Here is a 19,267-nt window from a genome sequence, read left to right as displayed (position 1 = left end):
TGATTTCACAAGGGAGAACATGCTGAGCAAACTCGGAAGGTCGCTTTTATTACCACCATCCATCAAGGAAACACCTCAGCTTTAAGTCTGACACTAACCTAAGGGAATCCATTGGCCTGAAAGCACACACATGCCTTCCCAGAATAGAGGGCTTAGAGGGTGAGATGCCAAGCCGATCTCAGAGTTTTACCTTTTGCCTGAGCAGTTTCGGGGCTTGGGTGATATGCAAGTGAGTGATTCCATGTTTTCAAGGGCATTGAGACAAGGAATGGGAGCTCAAGGATACTTCTGCCATGATACCTACAGCTTTATGTGGCTCTGAGAGACACTTGTATCAATGGACACCCATGCCCTAGCAGTGTGATAGACAGAAGCCTGGAATGAAGAGAATGGATCTGGTGTGGCTTATATGGGTCACTGTTGTCATGTTCATGTGTTCATGTGTTCCCTCCCAAAGTATATCTTATAGGAGGTTCCAGAGCCATTCTCCTATCATCTAAGTCCTCATTGGTGATTGAGTCCCAAAGGGCCAGACAGTTTGTAAAGCATCAAAGTACAACTTGAGACTGTTTTAAAATCAAGTATGTATGAATGAAGGACCAGCAAGAGTGCATAGGAGAGCAAAGAGCTACATCTCCACAAGAGGGGCCCATCTCCGACAGAGCATCTGTCATTAGAGAGCTTTCAAAAATAAAGATTCTGGGGTTGGGACCTCAGGGATTCTGATTCATGAGTCCAGTTTAATCAACCATTCTCCCCCTAGAGGACAAATGCCTTCTGAAAAGGACTCTGATCAGTACCTGGCTCATAATAAGTATGCAATAAATAGTGGTCAGATTTTAATGATTTAAATAAAACAATGTAATCCAATGATTATAATCACTTCTTAATGCAAGGAGTACAGTGAAGTATCTGCATAGCATTGCAGACCTTAGAAGTATGGAGGCAAAAGAAACAAAGTCTCTATTTACAGGAAACTTTTCTTGGGGTGGCTGGGATAATAATACAATATCAGGTAGACCTGAGTTCCAGAAGAAATTCAAAAAGGATGTTAAAGATAGGCTACTGGGCTACTTTAAAAGGGGTAGTTAACAAAGAGCTTTCTGAAGGATTAGCCTAGAAGCTAAGACTTTTAAATAAGGGATGAAATATGAGAATTGCTAAGGAAGAGCACTGCTATCAGAAAGACAGCTGGAACAAGTGACCCAGGGCTGGAAGGAAATTGAGTTTAGGTGAAGCAGATCTCAGGCCTTCATGCCTGTGAAATAGGGAGGCATAGTGGAATGAGATGGAATCAGGATGGGCCAAGGTCAAGGCAAGGTACAACAACAACAACAAAAATCAATGTTAAAAAAAAAAAAAAAAACTAGGAGGGAGGTATGGTCTAATATACACACATTTTGAAAAGATCCCAATGGCTATTGGGTTGAAAAGGATAGGGGTGTTGGGGAGCCAGCATGAGAGCAGCAAGCCCAGTCAGGGGGCTAGTGCAGAATCCCTGGGAGAAGCAGTGGCTTTGCCAAGGGGGATGGGGGGAGTTGGGAAAAACTAGACTTGCAGTGTGGCTTGGAGCTAGAGTAAACAGACATGCTGACGGATTGCACGGGCAAGTAGGAAGGAAAGAGAATGAAGGTTGGCACGTAGGTTCTTGGCTGAGTGGTTTGAGTGGTGGATGGTCGTATTACTCATTTGCTGAAAGTGGTAAAATTGCCCAGAAAAAATTGAGAGTTTGATTTTGAGCATAAGTTTGAAAAATCTTAGACATCCAGCTGGAGATGTCAAGTAAGCACACAGATTTGCAAGTCTAGAGTTAAGAAAAGAATCAGAGCTAGAGGTACTCGTATCATCTTTTATTTGTATAATATGTTATAAGACTTCAACTATTTCTGCTTATATATTCTTGCAATATATTCTTGTTACTCAAAACACATGAATCCTAAGTTATTTGCTGTGTCTTAGCCTATACTAAATTGGGTTTGGAAAATTATATACTATATATAAGATCATATATATAATACAAATATTATATTTATATGTATATAAATATATAAGTATATAATAAAATATATAAACATTATATGTATATAATAAAATTATATATATATATTTGAATTATTTTCAGTTAAAGACTTCAAAATGATCAGCCATCTGTAAATGTCCTGGTAAACCAAAATATTTTTCTTTTTTTTTTTTTAAATACATGTTTATTTTTGCATCACCAAACCAAATTTAAAAGAGATGTTAATTTTAACTGCCAAACCATGTAAATATCCAATATCAGTTTTTCATTTTGCTTCTGCTCTAGGTAGATTCGGGTCTTGAGCTCTCATACAGCTCCTGTCAGAAATGTTATCACTCTGCACCAAGCACAACAGCCTCCAGGAGAAGAAAGGAACTTAATTAGAAATTTCCACTTCAAACACAATTTATAGTTCATTCATTCTGAGATGCGCTGGAGGGTGTTTGGAAAGTTATCACTAAATGAACTGTTTGTTTTTCTCACGTGTCAACAAAAAACATATTGGGCACAGAATATATTTGTTTATGAAGCACTGGAGGGGGGCCTCAGTGATTTAGCACAAGGCTTTCTTTTTAGATGAAGAAACTGAGTCCTGGAGAGGGAAACAGACTTCCCAAAGTGACATGAACTAACAGCAGGATGGGTCTGAAACTCAGGACTCCTCACTCCTAGGACCATACTTGACAGAGTGCCATGCTGCCTCTTTCAGTACCTCTAACCCTAGTACTTCTCCATGCCCTGCTGAGTCTTTATTGAGATAATTTTACACTAGCCCAAAAAAAAAAAAAAAAAATTTTATACTAGCCCAGGTCATCATCTTTGTATATGTCAGGATAGGGCTTAATGATAGCTAATAATTATATGTCTTCACTATGTAGCAGGCACTGTTGTGAACTAATCTAACTTTTGTACAGCAAGACTCTTCTACATCTGGGGCTAGTCAGATCAGGGTACTGACCTTAGGAATTCCAAGACTAAATTGATTATTAACATTGATTCTTTCTCTAAGCTTTCCCTAAGCTCCATGAGATACAACAAACTCAATATGTCCAAAACAAAATACATTATTATCCTCTTGTCCAAACTCACTTTCTACCCTGTGTTCCCATTCTAATGGTAGCATCACTTCCCTGATTACCTTTCTCAGCTCCCATTTCCAAACATTCAACGTTATTATAAATATTATTTAAACCCTATTTAGTCCTCAGAAGTATTTGAGAATAGCTATCTAGTAGCTCCCTCTGTTTCTTTCTCAAGTCTAGCCCCATTTCCCATGGTTCCATTCTCAGTTTTTTAATTCAGGCTTTCCCTATCAACAACCATTTGTAATAATTACAACATTCTCCCATATGGTTATTCTATTTTTCATTGCTTCGTTCTTCATCCCCAACTTTTCACTCTTGCCTTAGTTATCCTAGCCCAAACACTAGTCAAATTGTGTTAAATGCCACTGTAACACCCCCTGCAACTACCACCACTTACTGACAAAACTTTTTAACCGGGCATTCGAGGTCCACTTCTGTTGGCTTGATGTTTTTTCTCTCTCTCCGTGCTCTGTGTTAGCCATTCCAGCCTGCTCACAGTTCAGGATTAAATGGGTTATTTATAGTTTCCTTGTTTCACTCACCAGTGTGTGATAAGGGTCAGTAATACACGAAAAGCTTTTATTATATTTATGTCCCACCTAATTCGGTAAGAAATATGAGGTGGGAAAACAGGTTACTACTGACTCTAAAACACTTTTGAGATGTTATTTTTAAGCCAGGGAAATCATCAAATTTTGAATTACAGAGGACCGTAGAGATAATGGGGCCTAGAACATTCTACTTCCCACAGCAGCTCAGTGGCTGGCCCGAGTAAGTTAGTGGCAGAGTTAGCAGATTTCCACCTTACTACATCATGTCACTTTAGGAAAATGAAAATAGATTTCTTCCCTCTTGAGAAAAGCTGGACCCTTCTACATTCATTTAATTCACTGGTAATGCATCTGCTTGTCTTATTATCCCCAGTCTCTCTGAATAAAGTAGAAATAGTTTGGATTCTGCCCCAGTTTCTTCCCTGCTGCTCCCTGCCACATACCAACTAGGCCCCCAACTATGAAGTAATGTGCTTGAAACGGTCCCCTGTGTTCTGTACAGACTAGTTTTAATTGAAATCTGGTGCCAATTATCTCCCCCTTTCCCACCAGGTCACCCCTTTGCATTTTTTCATAATAATCCAGTTAAATGTGTATTTTTTAACTACTCAAATTCCAAGACAATCTTACACTAAGTCTGTTCTTTGATTTTTTTTATTGCCAATAAAAGCCATTTTAAAATCCTGATTCATAGGTGATAGGTACGCTCTAATAGGAATAGCAACCGATGGTGACCTGCTCAGCGTGTGAAGTGTCAGATGCTTTATTTGTGTTGTCTCTGATCATCCTGACAACAAGCTGGCAAAATAAGCATTATCTTTGTTACAAATGGAGAAACTGAAGCTCAAAGGGGTTAGGTAACTTACCCAAGGTCCTGGAGTTAAGATATGGCTGGACCAAGATTTGAATCTTGGTGCTCCAACTCTAAACCAGTGTTTTTCCCATGACAGTTTTTTTTTTAATATTTTATTTATTTATTTGACAGAGAGAGAGACCACAAGTAGGCAGAGAGGCAGGCAGAGAGAGGGGGAAAGCAGGCTCCCCACTAAGCAGGGAGCCAGATGCGGGGCTCGATCCCAGGACCTGGGACCATGACCTGAGCTGAAGGCAGAGGCTTTAACCCACTGAGCCACCCAGGTGCCCCCCCTGCCCCCGGACAGTTTTTATAGCAGGCAAATGACCTGAGCTGGGATGGAAAACCAAAGCAGCCACAAAGAGTGGTGTTGTGCTCTGAGAAGTATTTCCAGAGGGATCCATTCATCACCAGAGGCTCTTACCAGGGCTGGCAACTGTACCTGCCTCCTGCATTTTCCCTAGCTGGAAGCACTCCTAGGGTACAGGAGTGATGGTAACATAATACTTCTCTATTCTCAGCCTGAGAAATGGTTTCCCATTGCATCAAAATAAACTCCCAAATTTGTTAATATGGCTTGTCATGCCCTGCACTGCCAGATCTTTGAAAAGCATTAATATGTCATAGTTAGGAGTGATTAGGAATTTGACTCACTATCGAGCTTTATTAACCATTTCAAAGATAAGAACAATCATGAAGCACAAGCAAAACAAAGAGAGACTCTGATTGCCTGAGTTTAAGTCCTGGTTTTGCCATTTATTACTAGTGGACCCTTGGGCAATCTATTTAATGACTGTGCCTCAACCTCCTCCTCCTCTGTAAAATGGGTTTTATCATGCGTTCTTCATTGAACTATCATGAGGGTTAAGGGAATTGATAACAGGCAATGCTTAGAACATTGCCTGCCACAGAGTAAGTGCTCTGTACCTGTCAGCCGTCACCTCCACCACTACCAGCATCACCAAGTCATCACCTTCATTTCTCCCTCGTCATCTCTCACCTTCTTCCTACTCTTCTTTTTCCCCCTCCCTTGCCATTTGCCAACACCTACTTTCTTTTCTTCAGGTGTATCAAGTCCTGTCCTACCTCAAGACCTTCCCATGTCCCTCCCCTCTCTGTTTGGAATATTCTTGCTACTCCTGGGCCACAGCCCTCCACGGGCATTCCCACCCATCCTGACCTGGATAACTCATTCATATCTTGTTTCTGATCTCACTTCCTCCAGAAAACCTTCTCATACCTCCTCATATATCAGTAGGGGCCCTTCCTTCCTGTCCCAGAACTTTCTGACCTTTTTCTGTCTTAGTGTTTTCTACCTGCTGCTTAATTGTATGTTTATCTGTCAGTGCTTCTATCGAATGGTGAATGCTTGATAATAGGTATATGTCACTCAAGTTCGCTTCCTCTCTTAACTTGGAAGAGGAAATAACTAAAATGGATAGTTTTTAAAAACCAAATTTATGTCAGTTCTGTGTTTAGCTATAGATGGGTACACATTTGAGGATAATAGCCTTAAGTAAGCATCCCTGTTGCCATACTTCACCTCACATGCATTCAGCTGAGTCTCTCATCAGGTATTAAATAATATCAAGATTCTAGAAATAACACTCATTAGAGCTATCCCAAATGGAATGGGCAGACTAGGGAAGGAAAGAGTTTTCTGTCACTAAAAGTATATAAACAGAGACAAGTGGTCATTTGGTAAGAGTGATACGGATAAATGAGGAACAGAGTGAGACCATTTAACCTAGAAATGAGGAACTGTCTTCAAATGTTAGAAAGAGAATCATATAAAAGAAGAAATAAAAAGAAGAAATGTTCTATGAGCCCTTGGGAGGAGGAGGTAGAAACAAGAGGTAGAAAGTACCAAGAAGATGATTTAGATTCAACACAAAGAACTGTTTTGTTTTGTTTTGTTTTAAGCATGAAATCTGACCCCAAGTGCAGTGGATTTCTCTGAAGACAGTGAGTTCATCACAATAAAGTCAGTGTCACATCAAGCATAGATGACCATTTGCCTGGAATAACATAATGCGATTATATTTTCCACCCACCCACTTACTTATTCACTCACTCTGTAGTTATCATGTACCTACTCTTTGCCAGGTGCTATGCTAGAGACACAAGTTCCAGTAAGATGAGTTCCTGCCTTCAGGAGTTCACAAGTAAGCATATTCCACAGTCCATTCAGACTGAATCTTTGACTGGGAGAAGTTTTCCAGAGGAGGAAGGGATGAAAAATTATGTTCTGGATAGGGAGACTAGCATGTGCAAAGATGCAGAAATGCCTAAATTAGAGAAATAAAAAGGTCAACATGATGGGAGACGTAATGTGGATGAGTCAGTTTAAAGGCATACATACATACAAATGGGCTCTCCCCATTTCTGGAAATTCTCTGATTTTGATATCATAATTTTTTTTAAAAATTACTTATTAATTTGACAGAGAGAAACACACAGGGAGAGAGGGATCACAAGCAGGGGGAGTGGGAGAGGGAGAAGCAGGCTCTCCGCCAAGCAGGGAACCCGATGTGGGGCTTGATCCCAGGACCATGAGAGACTGAGCTGAAGGCAGATGCTTAACTGAATGACCACGCAGGTGCCTCTTGATATTGTCCTTTCTACAGTACTAAGAAATAAATAAATATTTCTGGAAAACATTGAGTCATTTACTCAGATAACTCCTGGGGACCCAAGCTAGGAGCCCTCATGGTTGAAGTAGCCAACATAATATTCATCTTTTGAAAACAAACAGAGAAAGGGTTGGCTCTGGACATGGCACACTATTCCCTTCACATTAGCATCTGAATAAAACCTACTACTTGAATCAAGGTGAAGTGCTAAAATTTCTATTGATTACCAACATGGTTGTGAAAAGGATGTCCTAACAAATAGAATTTTTTTTTTCTATGATCCAGGGACAGTTGTATACATAAACAGCACTAGATGGAATTTTTCTAGTCTGCCCAAAGCCTTTTGCTTCAGCCTGGCATGATCTAATCATTATAAACTAGATCATGATATTTAAGCCACGTTGCTTGCGGCCATGGTAGAGCTGACCAGGGAGCCACACCCAACTGTGTTCTGTCAGTCTCAGGGTCCTTGAGAGGCAAGCTTCCAAACTGGAGTCTTGTAAGCATAGACCCTCAGAATTGAATAGAATATTAAAGGGAGAGCAGTAGGCATTGGAATTAAGAGCTCAGGAATTTAATTAGACTGTTCTAAATCCTTAACCTCTTCCAACTGTTTAAACTTGAGTAGGTTAGTGATTCTCTCTGAGCTCAATTTTCTTATTTGTAAAATCAGAAAAATAATCAGAAAAATAAGGATTACAAGATAATGTATAAATATTAAAGTATAATAATATAATAAATATATAAGTATAATAATTTTCTAATAAATAATATGTATAATAAGTATGAACATGCGTGAGGCTCAATGAATGTTAATGGGTTATAATTATCAAACTCAAGAACAGTGACCTCCAATATCCCAGTTCATGCTTAAAGAAGAGAAAATTCAAGCTGAAGTAGAAAAATAGAAATAACAAATACTTGAGGCTCTGTCACACTTGGTATTTTAAAATGTCATCAAGGACACCTGGGTGGCACAACCGATTAAGTGTCGCGCTCTTGGTTTTGGCTCAGGTTGTGATCTCAGGGTCATGGAACTGAGCCCCACATCAGGCCCCATGCTCAGCATGGAGCCTGCTTAAGACTCTCTCTCCCTCGTGGGTGTCTGGGTGCCTCAGTCAGTTAGGCATTTGACTCTTGATTTCTGCTCAGGTCATGATCTGAGAGTCATGGGATTAGACACCCCTCCCCCCCAATCAGGCTCTGTGCTCAGCAGGGACTCTGCTTGAGAGTCTCCTTCTCCCTCTCCCTCCACTCATGCTCACTCTCAAAAAATTATACATCTTTTAAAAAATTGTTTTAAATAATAAAATGTCATATCAATGATATAAACTGTTTTTAAATACATCTAAAAATGTTATTTGAGCAAAGATTACTGATAAAAACTCAAAACCTCAGGAAGGGAAATAAGAGTCAAAGTGACCTTGAAAAATGTGACTGGAGGAGGACATGTTTGCTAAAATTTGGAGGAAAATACAGAGGTATCTGGGCAATGTGGTATTGTTCAGGATAACAACCAGATTTGGTTATTACTGGCCCAGTGGAAAATGAACACACACCCACAGTAGGGTACATCTAATACAGTGGGAAGAAGCCTGAGCTAGACAAGGAAGCCTGGGGCTGGTCCAACCCTATGCTAACTCTGGTATGACTCTGGGCAGGTCCCTTCTCCTATGGGAATGATTTTAATGTTCTAATGTATAAGTGCTGGATGAACAAGTTCTTAAGGCATTTAGTTCCTCATGGCAGTCCCCTCAAGTCATGATCTCAGTCATGGGATCCCACACTGGGCTTCAGGCTCCACATGAACCAGTATGGAACTCTCTCTCCCTGACCCTCTGCCCCTCCTCCCCACACACTTTCTCTTTCTTTCTCTCTCTCATAAATAAAAAAATCAGAATCCTAGAGGAGAACATAGGCAGTAACCTCTTCGATATCAGCCACAGCAACTTCTTTCAAGATATGTCTCCAAAGGCAAAGGAAACAAAAGCGAAAATGAACTTTTGGGACTTCGTCAAGATCAAAAGCTTCTGCACAGCAAAGGAAACAGTCAACAAAACAAAAAGGCAACCCACGGAATGGGAGAAGATATTTGCAAATGACAGTACAGACAAAAGGTTGATATCCAGGATCTATAAAGAACTCCTCAAACTCAACACACACAAAACAGATAATCATATCAAAAAATGGGCAGAAGATATGAACAGACACTTCTCCAATGAAGACATACAAATGGCTATCAAACACATGAAAAATGCACATCATCACTAGCCATCAGGGAGATTGAAATTAAAACCACCTTGAGATCCCACCTTACACCAGTTAGAATGGCCAAAATCAGCAAGACAGGAAACAACGTGTGTTGGAGAGGATGTGGAGAAAGGGGAACCCTCTTACACTGTTGGTAGGAATGCAAGTTAGTGCAGCCACTCTGGAGAACAGTGTGGAGATTCCTCAAGAAATTAAAAATAGAGCTTCCCTATGACTCTGCAATTGCACTACTGGGTATTTACCCCAAAGATACAGATGTAGTGAAAAGAAGAGCCATCTGTACCCCAATGTTTATAGCAGCAATGGCCACGGTCGCCAAACTGTGGAAAGAACCAAGATGCCCTTCAACAGACAAATGGATAAGGAAGATGTGGTCCATATACACAATGGAGTATTATGCCTCCATCAGAAAGGATGAATACCTAGCTTTTTTAGCAACATGGACAGGACTGGAAGAGATTATGCTGAGCGAAATAAGTCAAGCAGAGAGAGTCAAGTATCATATGGTTTCACTTATTTGTGGAGCATAACAAAGAACATGGAGGACATGGGGAGATGGAAAGAAGGGAGTTGAGGGAAATTGGAAGGAGAGATGAACCATGAGAGACTATGGACTCTGAAAAACAACCTGAGGCTTTTGAAGGGGTGGGGGGTGGGAGATTGGGGGAACCAGGTGGTGGGTAATAGGGAGGGCACGTATTGCATGGAGCACTGGGTGTGGTGCAAAAACAATGAATACTGTTACACTGAAAAGAAATTAAAAAAATTTTTTAATTAAAAAAATAAAATAAATATAAATTTATGTATAAATAATTTATAATATATAAATAAAATAAATATAAATATAAATATAAAAAATTAAAATAAAGAAATCCCTCATAAATAAATAAATCTTTAAAAATAAAAGAACAAACTATACAAATAAAAAATAGGTGAAAAAAGCAAACTTCCATTTTATGCAAAAGAAACATAAATAATCAGCAAACATTAAAAAGATGCTTAACTTCATAATTATAGAAAGGCAAAATTCAAAAATAATATTGTCTATCACAATGCAAATGTAAGAATTTGGAGTATATGCAAATTCTATAAGACTGTAAGGAAAGTCAGTCATATTTTATTTGTGGGAGTATAAATTTTTGGAGACAACTTGGCAATAGCATCACAGTTTAACACTCATACCCTTTATCCAACAACTTGCTGTTACATGGTATTTACTGTAGCATAGTTTATCATAGTGGAATACTAGAACAACCTAAGGGTCCATCGACCCTGCACTGATAAAATAAATTTATATTGAATCATAGAGAACACTTCACAGCTATCAAAAGGGATAGGACAACGTATAGGAATATGTGAGTGAAGAAAATTCTTTCGGGGCGCCTGGGTGGCTCAGTGGGTTAAGCGTCTGCCTTCAGCCCAGGTCATGGTCCCAGGATTCTGGGATGGAGTCCTACATGAGGCTCCCTGCTGGGCAGGAAGCCTGCTTCTCCCTCTGACTGCTTGTGCACGCTCTCGTTCTCCCCCTCTCTCTGACAAATGAATAAATAAAATGTTTTTAAAAGCCAGGGGGTGCCCCGGGGCTCAGTGGGTTGAGCCTCTGCCTTCGGCTCAGGTCATGATCTCAGGGTCCTGAGTTCGAGCCCCGGATTGGGCTCTCTGCTCGGTAGGGAGCCTGCTTCCCCCTCTCTCTCTGCCTGCCTCTCTGCCTACTTGTGATCTCTCTCTATCAAATAAATAAATAAAATCTTTAAAAAAAAAAAGGAAAATTCTTTAAGATCTATGGAAAAAATAAAGGTATAAAACTATGTGTAAAATACCTTATTTGTATACAAATTTAAAATTATGACTTGATAAACCTGCTTACATTCATAACAAAAATAATTGGTAGTATATACAAAGAACTCTTGAAATAATAAGAGTAGGGGGACCATTTTATCTTTACGCCTTTCGTATTGCTTTAATTTTCATGTGTGTTCATTATGTACATATGTTAGATTTATTTTTTATATCAATACATTATTTGAGCAAGGAGATTCTGGCCTTTTTCTTTTTGCTTTCTTTTATTAGTTTCTATTTGCTTAGTGAATAAATAATCATGTTAAAAACATGCAAGGGAAATTAAAAGAAACAAGTAATGCCTGTTCCCTTTGACTTAGAAAATATCTTTCCAGGGAATTTACCCTTCAGAAATGCCTCCATAATTCCTCATAGTAGCCAAAATCTGGACACAATCTTAGAACTTACAATGGTGAGGATCCTTTTGAAAAAAAATGCTGGTGGATTACTGGACTCTTGTTAAGAAGGTAAAGTGGTATGAGCTGATTGTCCAAGATATATTGTTAAATGAACAGTGAAACAGAAACTGGTTATAGAATTTTACATATATACACACACACACACACACGCACATATATATGATCCTACTCAACTAAAAATGTGATGATATATTAAAATATGTAAAGAAAGAAGCAGAAATAGAGACAGTTGTGTGCGTGCATATGCAGATAGTAGATTTCTAGAAAGTATACACAAAAAACTAAGGGAAGATGGTGAGGGGATTTTTTAATTTTTCCTTAGATACCTTTCTGAAACATTAGAATTTATTTACCACGATCATGTATTATTTTTTAATAGGAAGTTAACCCTAATTATTTGACAAGACAAGAGGTTATTTGGCCCACGAAGTTTGTGCATTCAATTTCCTGTAGGCAAGAGCTTACATCTTATTACTTTTCCTGTCTCTTCCGGCTGTCTGAGTCATACTCTGACTCATCCGTGCCTAGACAGTCTCTGAAATGACTGTCATCTACTAACAAGTAAATCCAGAATTGTACAGTTCAAAGGGGTTTTAGACTCCTCACAATCGCTTCCCTCCAAGGCAGAAGAGTGTTGAGTCTCAGGAGGTCAAAGGACTGTTGCTTAGCTGGTGAGTGGCACAGTCAGGCCACGCCCAGCTCACGGGACTTCGCCATGTTACCATGTCATTCATGCTCTCAGTAAGGAGCTCACCAGAATAGAAAGCAGGGAAGAGGCATGGATAATTATAAAAGTCAAGAAGGAGACTTTCACAAAGCTATTATGAGAGAACTAGGATATGGAACTAAAGATTACAGACATCCCAGGCCCGACAGGGAAACAGAAGCAACTCACCATCCACCACTCAGTGTCATTGTCAAAGAGATGAGAGGCAAAATAAGATTTTATATTTTACATGCGACTAGTCAGGGTTTTTTTTTTTGTTTTTTTTTTTTTCATGGATGGTAGCCAACTTCTCAATGAATAAAAGGAAACAGAATTGTGGCATCAACTGCAAAAAACTAGCTCTATGTAGGTTAGAAAAGCTGGACTTACTGTGTGTTCAGTCGAAGCAGAGAAGCTTCTTAGGGGCCTGCCTTGCTCACCTTTGTTCTCCTCCCCTGATCCCTCTCCTGGGGCAGAAACAGAGCCCTGATGTTGGAAGCACTCAGTAATTATATTATGTTGACTTAGACTGAGTTGATTTGAGAAAGATTTTAGTTTTTACTTCTCATTAAATTTGACTTCAGAATGATTTTTCCCTCTCGGCAGAGTTTTGTGCTTGTTTTTTAGATGTTCTGTTTCTCTTTTGGCATCGGCCCCAAAATGGGAGTTAGCAACAGCAACAGAAACTCCAGCCATCCTTTATTTCATTTTGTCAGAATTCATTCTGGAATTGTACATGAGAAATGGGCAGTCAAGTTTATTTTGGAACAAGGCTAAGGGCTGTCTAACCAAGCTTGGGATGACAAGACCAGGCATCTGACCAAAAAGAGGGATTTGGCAGGAAGCCAGCCCCATTTCATACAGTCTATGCAGAACCTCATCTGAATATATTAATCTGTCAGCACATACTCGTCTATGTACATTACATGTGTCTCTCCTTATTATCCTGTTTTTCCTCTAATTTTGAAGGCTCATATCCACCCCAGAAATCTAGCAGAGTCACAGAGGCATATTAAATGCACACACTAAAATTCTTGTAGACATGCATAGACAAAGTTTCAACCCAGTCAGACATGCTATAAACACCACAAGATGAAATTTCATGTCTCTGCTAACTAAAAGTTGTCAAGAGCCTGAAACTTGCTATGTAACACTCAAATGCCTTGGTAGGATGGGAGGGGTTTTGAGGCAGGTGACATAATCTTAGACAGCTTCTCAGTGGAGAAACATTTTTCTTCTATCAGAATAATCTGCCTTACGAAATACCGAAATTCTCTGGCTTCCTCCTCCAGGTGAATGGCATTGACCTCCGTGGAGCATCTCACGAGCAAGCTGCTGCTGCACTGAAGGGGGCTGGACAGACAGTGACCATTATAGCACAATACCAACCTGAAGGTCAGTGAGAACCCACCCTTACCAAATTCCACTATGTTTCTTTGTGAATATATACCCACATTTCTGATCATCTGTATTAACAAGTCTCTACCAACAAGGCTTTTTTTTTTTTTTTAACTTACTTATCCTGAAAAATGGGTGCTCCATGTCCAAAGAACATGAGACTTTGTTACTCTTAACCTTCCAAAGAAAACATCAGAAAAACTCCTGTTTGAAATATGAATTCAAAACAAACAAAATCCAAAAAACCTAGCATCAATTTTATTATTCATGTTCTTATCTAGTACACACTTTTGGTCAGCAATGAATATTGTAAAAAGAATTAAGGTGGACTAAGAATCAAATTGACATGAGACAGATTAATAAACAAAAAATCAGATTTAATAGCATATGTATGGGGAATCCACATAGACAGACAAAATAAGATATATATGTCATCCTGAGCTAAGACGTGGGCAGGGGTCCCTTTCACAGGGCCATAAGAAAAACAGATGTTTGGTAATTAGATATTTGCCCTGCCATACAGATGGGTCACTCGATGAAATTTACCTCTGCTAATAACCCTTGTTCTGGGAAAGACCCCCAGCTGAGATTCTTTTATGTATTTATGGGAGGGGCAAAAGTTTCTCTTGACCTTGGAGGGTCTAGATTGCCTTCAGGTCAAAATCCACAGGCCAAAGTGGCACACTGAGTGGGGGAGGGTGGTTGGTCCTGAATCCCTTCCTAAGCAAGGGGAGAGGGAAACAGACCATGATCAGCAGACCGTATTCTCTCTTCGTGGCATTAACTCTTAACTAATGCTAAAATGATTTTTGGTTGTCCCTGGTGTGGTGGGTTTGTTTTGTTTTGGCTTTTTCTGCTATAGTATTGCTTGTTTGTAACGCGCTACTGTAAACCCTGAAACTCGGTGAGGCATCTCCAATTGGATTAGCCAACTGAAACTTGATGAGATATCCTGAATTGCATTAGCCATACCCTGCTCTTTGGTTTGTTTCAACATGTATCTGTGATCAGAATGAGGCTCAGGGAGACCACCGAGAAGTGACCTATTGTTTGGTTGATTTTTCAGCAAATTTGTATGTAGATTACTCCTTTTGTTAATGAAATATAGTTAAGCACCCACTGCTGGCTAGACTTTACAAAAAAGCAGAGGAGTGTGGTTTCCTGTCTTCAAGAAGTGTAGTTAATTACCCTTGGTCCACAAGGCTAGTAGACAGGACTATTAAACAGATAAACATGAAAGTACAAGATGCCATTAAGGAAGAGCCTTTTTGCGTGGGGGGTATAAAGAGCTTCTTTGACCTTTTAAAGTGATTCTTTCTTAATGTCAGTTGGTCTCTTCTTTGGAAGACAGAGGTTTGTGTCTCGCCTGTGATGTCTTAGATTTTACCATAATGGTCGCCAACCACATATTTCACATGAATATAAAGAAAACATTCTGCCATGTGTCTTTCGGAATGTTACATTTATTTTGCCTGAATTTGGAATTAGAATTTGCAATTAAGTTATTAAAAAGCATGTACTGTTAGGTCCCCCAATAATGGGTCCGTGATTAAAGGAGCGAGACTGATACAAAGTGAAAGTCAAGCAAAGCTTTATTTCGCGCCAAGTATCAAGAATCAGACTGACCGGCCAGGGCTGCGCCTCTTACAGAGAGGGCGACTTATCTCTTTTTCACAGACTAGCTTTTAAGGGCAAAGGCCATGTGGTTGGGCCTGGCCACACACAGGTGGCCAATGAAATTGTAACACACGGAGAAAGCTGCACAGTCATGTTAGGTCATACATAAGTGACCGATTGAATTACAATTTACCCTAGTAGACATTTGAACCAGCCTATCACCTTGGTCGGAATTGGAGCCCCAAAGGTGCCCAAAGGGCGGGGCCCATACTCCTTGGTAACTAGGAAGACAGTATGCATCCCCCCACTGATCCAGATGTCTCCACCTGGCCTGACCCACCCTTGTCTTTGGGCTTTGTTACCTGGGACTGGTTTCCAGAACTTGTTTTTAAGTCGGTCACCTGGGGGAAGGGGAGCAGGGACAGTTTAAGTGTTAAACAACAAGGTTATTGTTTAATGGATGGAAGCGCTCTGGGTAAATAGGTCCTTACAGTACCAAATCCTTTCTCCTATTGGCCTCACCCAGATATGACCAGAGAGCTGGGGAAGAAGGGATTTGTGATTGTCACAGATGGGTGATGACAGGAGCAGGAGAAAACGTTCTACCCAGTTTTGAAAGTCTTTCTACTTCTTAAAAATTAGTAGACATGTCTTCTACTAGGAATAAATTGGCTCCAGAAGGATCCATTGTAAAACAGAAAATAAAACCATTTATTAGCATAAATTTGAGGAGCAAATTAGCATAATTTGAGGAGCAAATTCTACTTCATATAGAATAAGAACTTTCCTGTGGAATTTTTCCATTTTCTTTACAGCAGTGTTCATTCACTCTCAAACCGTATGCCCTTCACCATAACCTGGCACATGGCATGAATATTCCAGGCTGTCTTCCCATTTCTCAAGAGTTTCCTCTCCAACACCAATTATACCAATTAGAAGCCATTGATAGTAAAGATAGCCATTCAAATGACCTTGAACAGAGTGATTTTGAAACTTTAAAGGTTACAGTAAAGAACAAGCATGTCATAGTTCTATCAATGTAAATCTTCATCATAAGCTTCCTTACTGTGTTTGCTTTCTTTAAGCAATGTACTTCATTTGGATACTTTGCTGTACTTTGTGAGGATGCCTATTCAAAGCAAGCATGTCTTATAAAGCATAAATAGATTTTCTAAGTGCTTCTGAAGAAATTAGTAAATAAAAACAATAAGCTTGGGGTGCCTGCGTGGCTCAGTGGGTTAAAGCCTCTGCCTTCGGCTTAGGTCATGATCCCAGGGTCCTGGGAAAGAGCCCCGCATTGGGCTCTCTCCTTGGCGGGGAGCCTGCTTCCTCCTCTCTCTCTCTCTGCCTGCCTCTCTGCCTACTTGTGATCTCTCTCTGTCGAATAAATAAATAAAATCTTTAAAAAAAAAAAAAAAAAAAGCCTCTGCCTTTGGCACAGGTCATGATCCCAGGGTCCTGGTATCCAGCCCCGCATCAGGTTCTCTGCTCAGCAGGGAGCCTGGTTCCCCCTCTCTCTGCCTGCCCCTCTGCCTACTTGTGATCTCTGTCTGTCAAATAAATAAATAAAATCTTAAAAACAAAAACAATAAGCCTATTTCAAAATGCCAAAGTACAGATAGGATTCACAGAATTCCCTATTTTAATAAGTCTAACTGTATTCTCATTTGTCACAGCTTTAAATCAGTTGGAAATGTGGTAATGTAACATCAAGCAATCCTCTTTCCCCCTTTGTAAGCTTAATGTGTAACTGAGCTTTAATTTAACTATTGTTTGAAATGGAAAACTAATTGGATTGTTGTTTAGACCATTTAGGGACATTTAAATTATACAACACTTTTATGAAATAATGAACAATTTACCTTTAAGATAATAAGTGAAAAGAAGAATATGCCATAGAGTCCATTAGGAAATTCTTACCACATCTCCTTCATTTGCACTAGCATTGTGAGGTGTCCATGCTAAGACAAATTTTATTGACTTCTCTTTTGGTATGGTCAGGAAACAGACTTTCTTTCAGTAATTAAGTTTTTCAGTTACATTCAAATGCTTTTATCAGGAATGTACTAGATTCCTTCCTTCGTATTATTAAATATTCAGGAAATTTGGCCCTTACCCCCAGCCCAAGTCATTTTCTCTTAAGTAATGTTTTTTTAATCTTACTGAGAAGAAAGGACTTAGGTACTTTTAAGAGATCGTTTTCTGATGATGTAGGACCAAAATTGTATAGTAATGACACCAACCCTGAGAACTGTGGAATGGCAGAGAAGGGATAAAGCTGCAGGAGTCAAAACAGTACAAGAGTACTTCGTGGAAATGGGAAATGGAGCCAGACTTTGAAAAATAGGTGGGATTTCTATTCTGAAAAGTGGAGAGAAAAAATACCTTGCTAAACTAAGATTTTGAACTCTATGTGTGCAGGCACAAAACCTATGTTTTGTTCACTTTCATTTTTGCTTCAAAGCAGAAAATAAGTGCTAAGCAAGTGTGTACTATCTATCAAATAAATAAATAAATAAATAAATCTTTAAAAAAAAAAAAAAAGAAATGACCCTAGTAGATAAACATCCTTTCTCCTGCAGTGAGGCGTATCTACAGCTATTCCTCTGTAATATAACACAAAGAAAAGATGATTAAAGCTCTAAGATTTTCTAAAGTTCTAAAACTCAACTTTAACACCACTGATGAATTTTTAAAAGTCACTGGGGCTCCTGAGTGGCTTAATCTGTTGAGCATCCCACTCTTGGATTCAGCTCAAGTCATGATCTCAGGGTTATGAGATCAAGCCCTGCATTGAGCTCCATGCTCAGCATGGAATCTGCTGGAGATTCTCTCTCCCTTGGTCCCTCCCTCTCATTCTCTCTCCCATTCTTGCTCTCAAATAAATAAATAAATCCTTTTTTTTTTTTAAGTCATTGATTGTAACCAAATTGTACATTTGTCAGAACGGATCTAACACAGCATTTCTCTTAACCAGACTGCGACAAGCCTTTATAACTTTTGCTGCCTTCTCACTATGCTATAATACCTCTGTTTACTGTGAGACCACTGACTGGGATTGAAGTAAAAAAACACCAGATATTCACTGGGACAATGAAGTGAACAATATAAATTGTTGGATAAAGCACAAAATAGAGATAATTAATTGCCAAGGAATTCTTATGACAAGCACCAATATTCTCTTGGCTTTAATCTGACTACTCAGGGCATTGTTTTGGATCCTGCAAAGGCTTCAGAAGGGCCTGCAAACAGGGAAGAGGAGCTCCTTGAGGGTCCCCATCAGCAAGCAGGGACTTGAGTACACAGTGGAGGAGTCTGATTTTGTCGACCTTTTTTTTTTAAGCTTTTATTCAGATTCCAGTTAACATACAGTGTATTATTAGTTTCTGGTATACAGTATAGTGATTTAATACTTCCATACAATCCCCAGTGATCCACCTTTTGTTTTTCAACAGACTACTTGAAAAGAAAAGTGATGATGTGGTTCATTTATACACCTGTATTTGGTTAATGGATATTTTTACTGAACACTTATTGTGCCCTACTCAGTATTCTTAGGAAATGATAAAACAGTAAACCAGACGTGCCTCTCAAATAAATATTAAATTTGTTAGATGATGATAAGTAGTATAAAGAAATAGGAAGAAAGGTAAAAGTGATAGTATTGAAGAAAATATGGTAGATCTAGAAGACCTAGCTAATAAGTTCATATTTCAGCAGAGATCTCAAAGAAATCAGGGAATAAGCCATGTAGGAAGCTGGAGGAAGAAAGAAATTATTCTAGAATCCTGGTCTACCGAGTGTGATCTGTGAACCAGCAGCATAGAGATCAATTGGGAGCTGGTAGAAATGCATAATCCCAGGCCCCACTCCAG

General features: G+C 39.4%; 1 protein-coding gene across 13 annotated transcripts in view; it reads left to right on the top strand.

Moving 5' to 3' along the window:
- DLG2 (discs large MAGUK scaffold protein 2) overlaps positions 1-19,267 on the top strand; it is a 1,573,258-nt gene that overhangs the window by 1,247,025 nt on the left and 306,966 nt on the right. For all 13 annotated transcript variants that reach the window (XM_046015622.1, XM_046015636.1, XM_046015625.1 and 10 more), the window contains one exon: positions 13,670-13,772. In XM_046015622.1, the coding sequence (XP_045871578.1) occupies positions 13,670-13,772 (103 nt within the window). The remainder of the gene's footprint in view (positions 1-13,669; positions 13,773-19,267) is intronic.

The sequence above is a fragment of the Meles meles genome, chromosome 8 (genome assembly GCF_922984935.1).
Source record: "Meles meles chromosome 8, mMelMel3.1 paternal haplotype, whole genome shotgun sequence".
Lineage (NCBI taxonomy): Eukaryota > Metazoa > Chordata > Mammalia > Carnivora > Mustelidae > Meles > Meles meles.
Note: the sequence above shows the minus strand (reverse complement) of the source record. Positions and strands in the feature narration are given on the sequence as shown.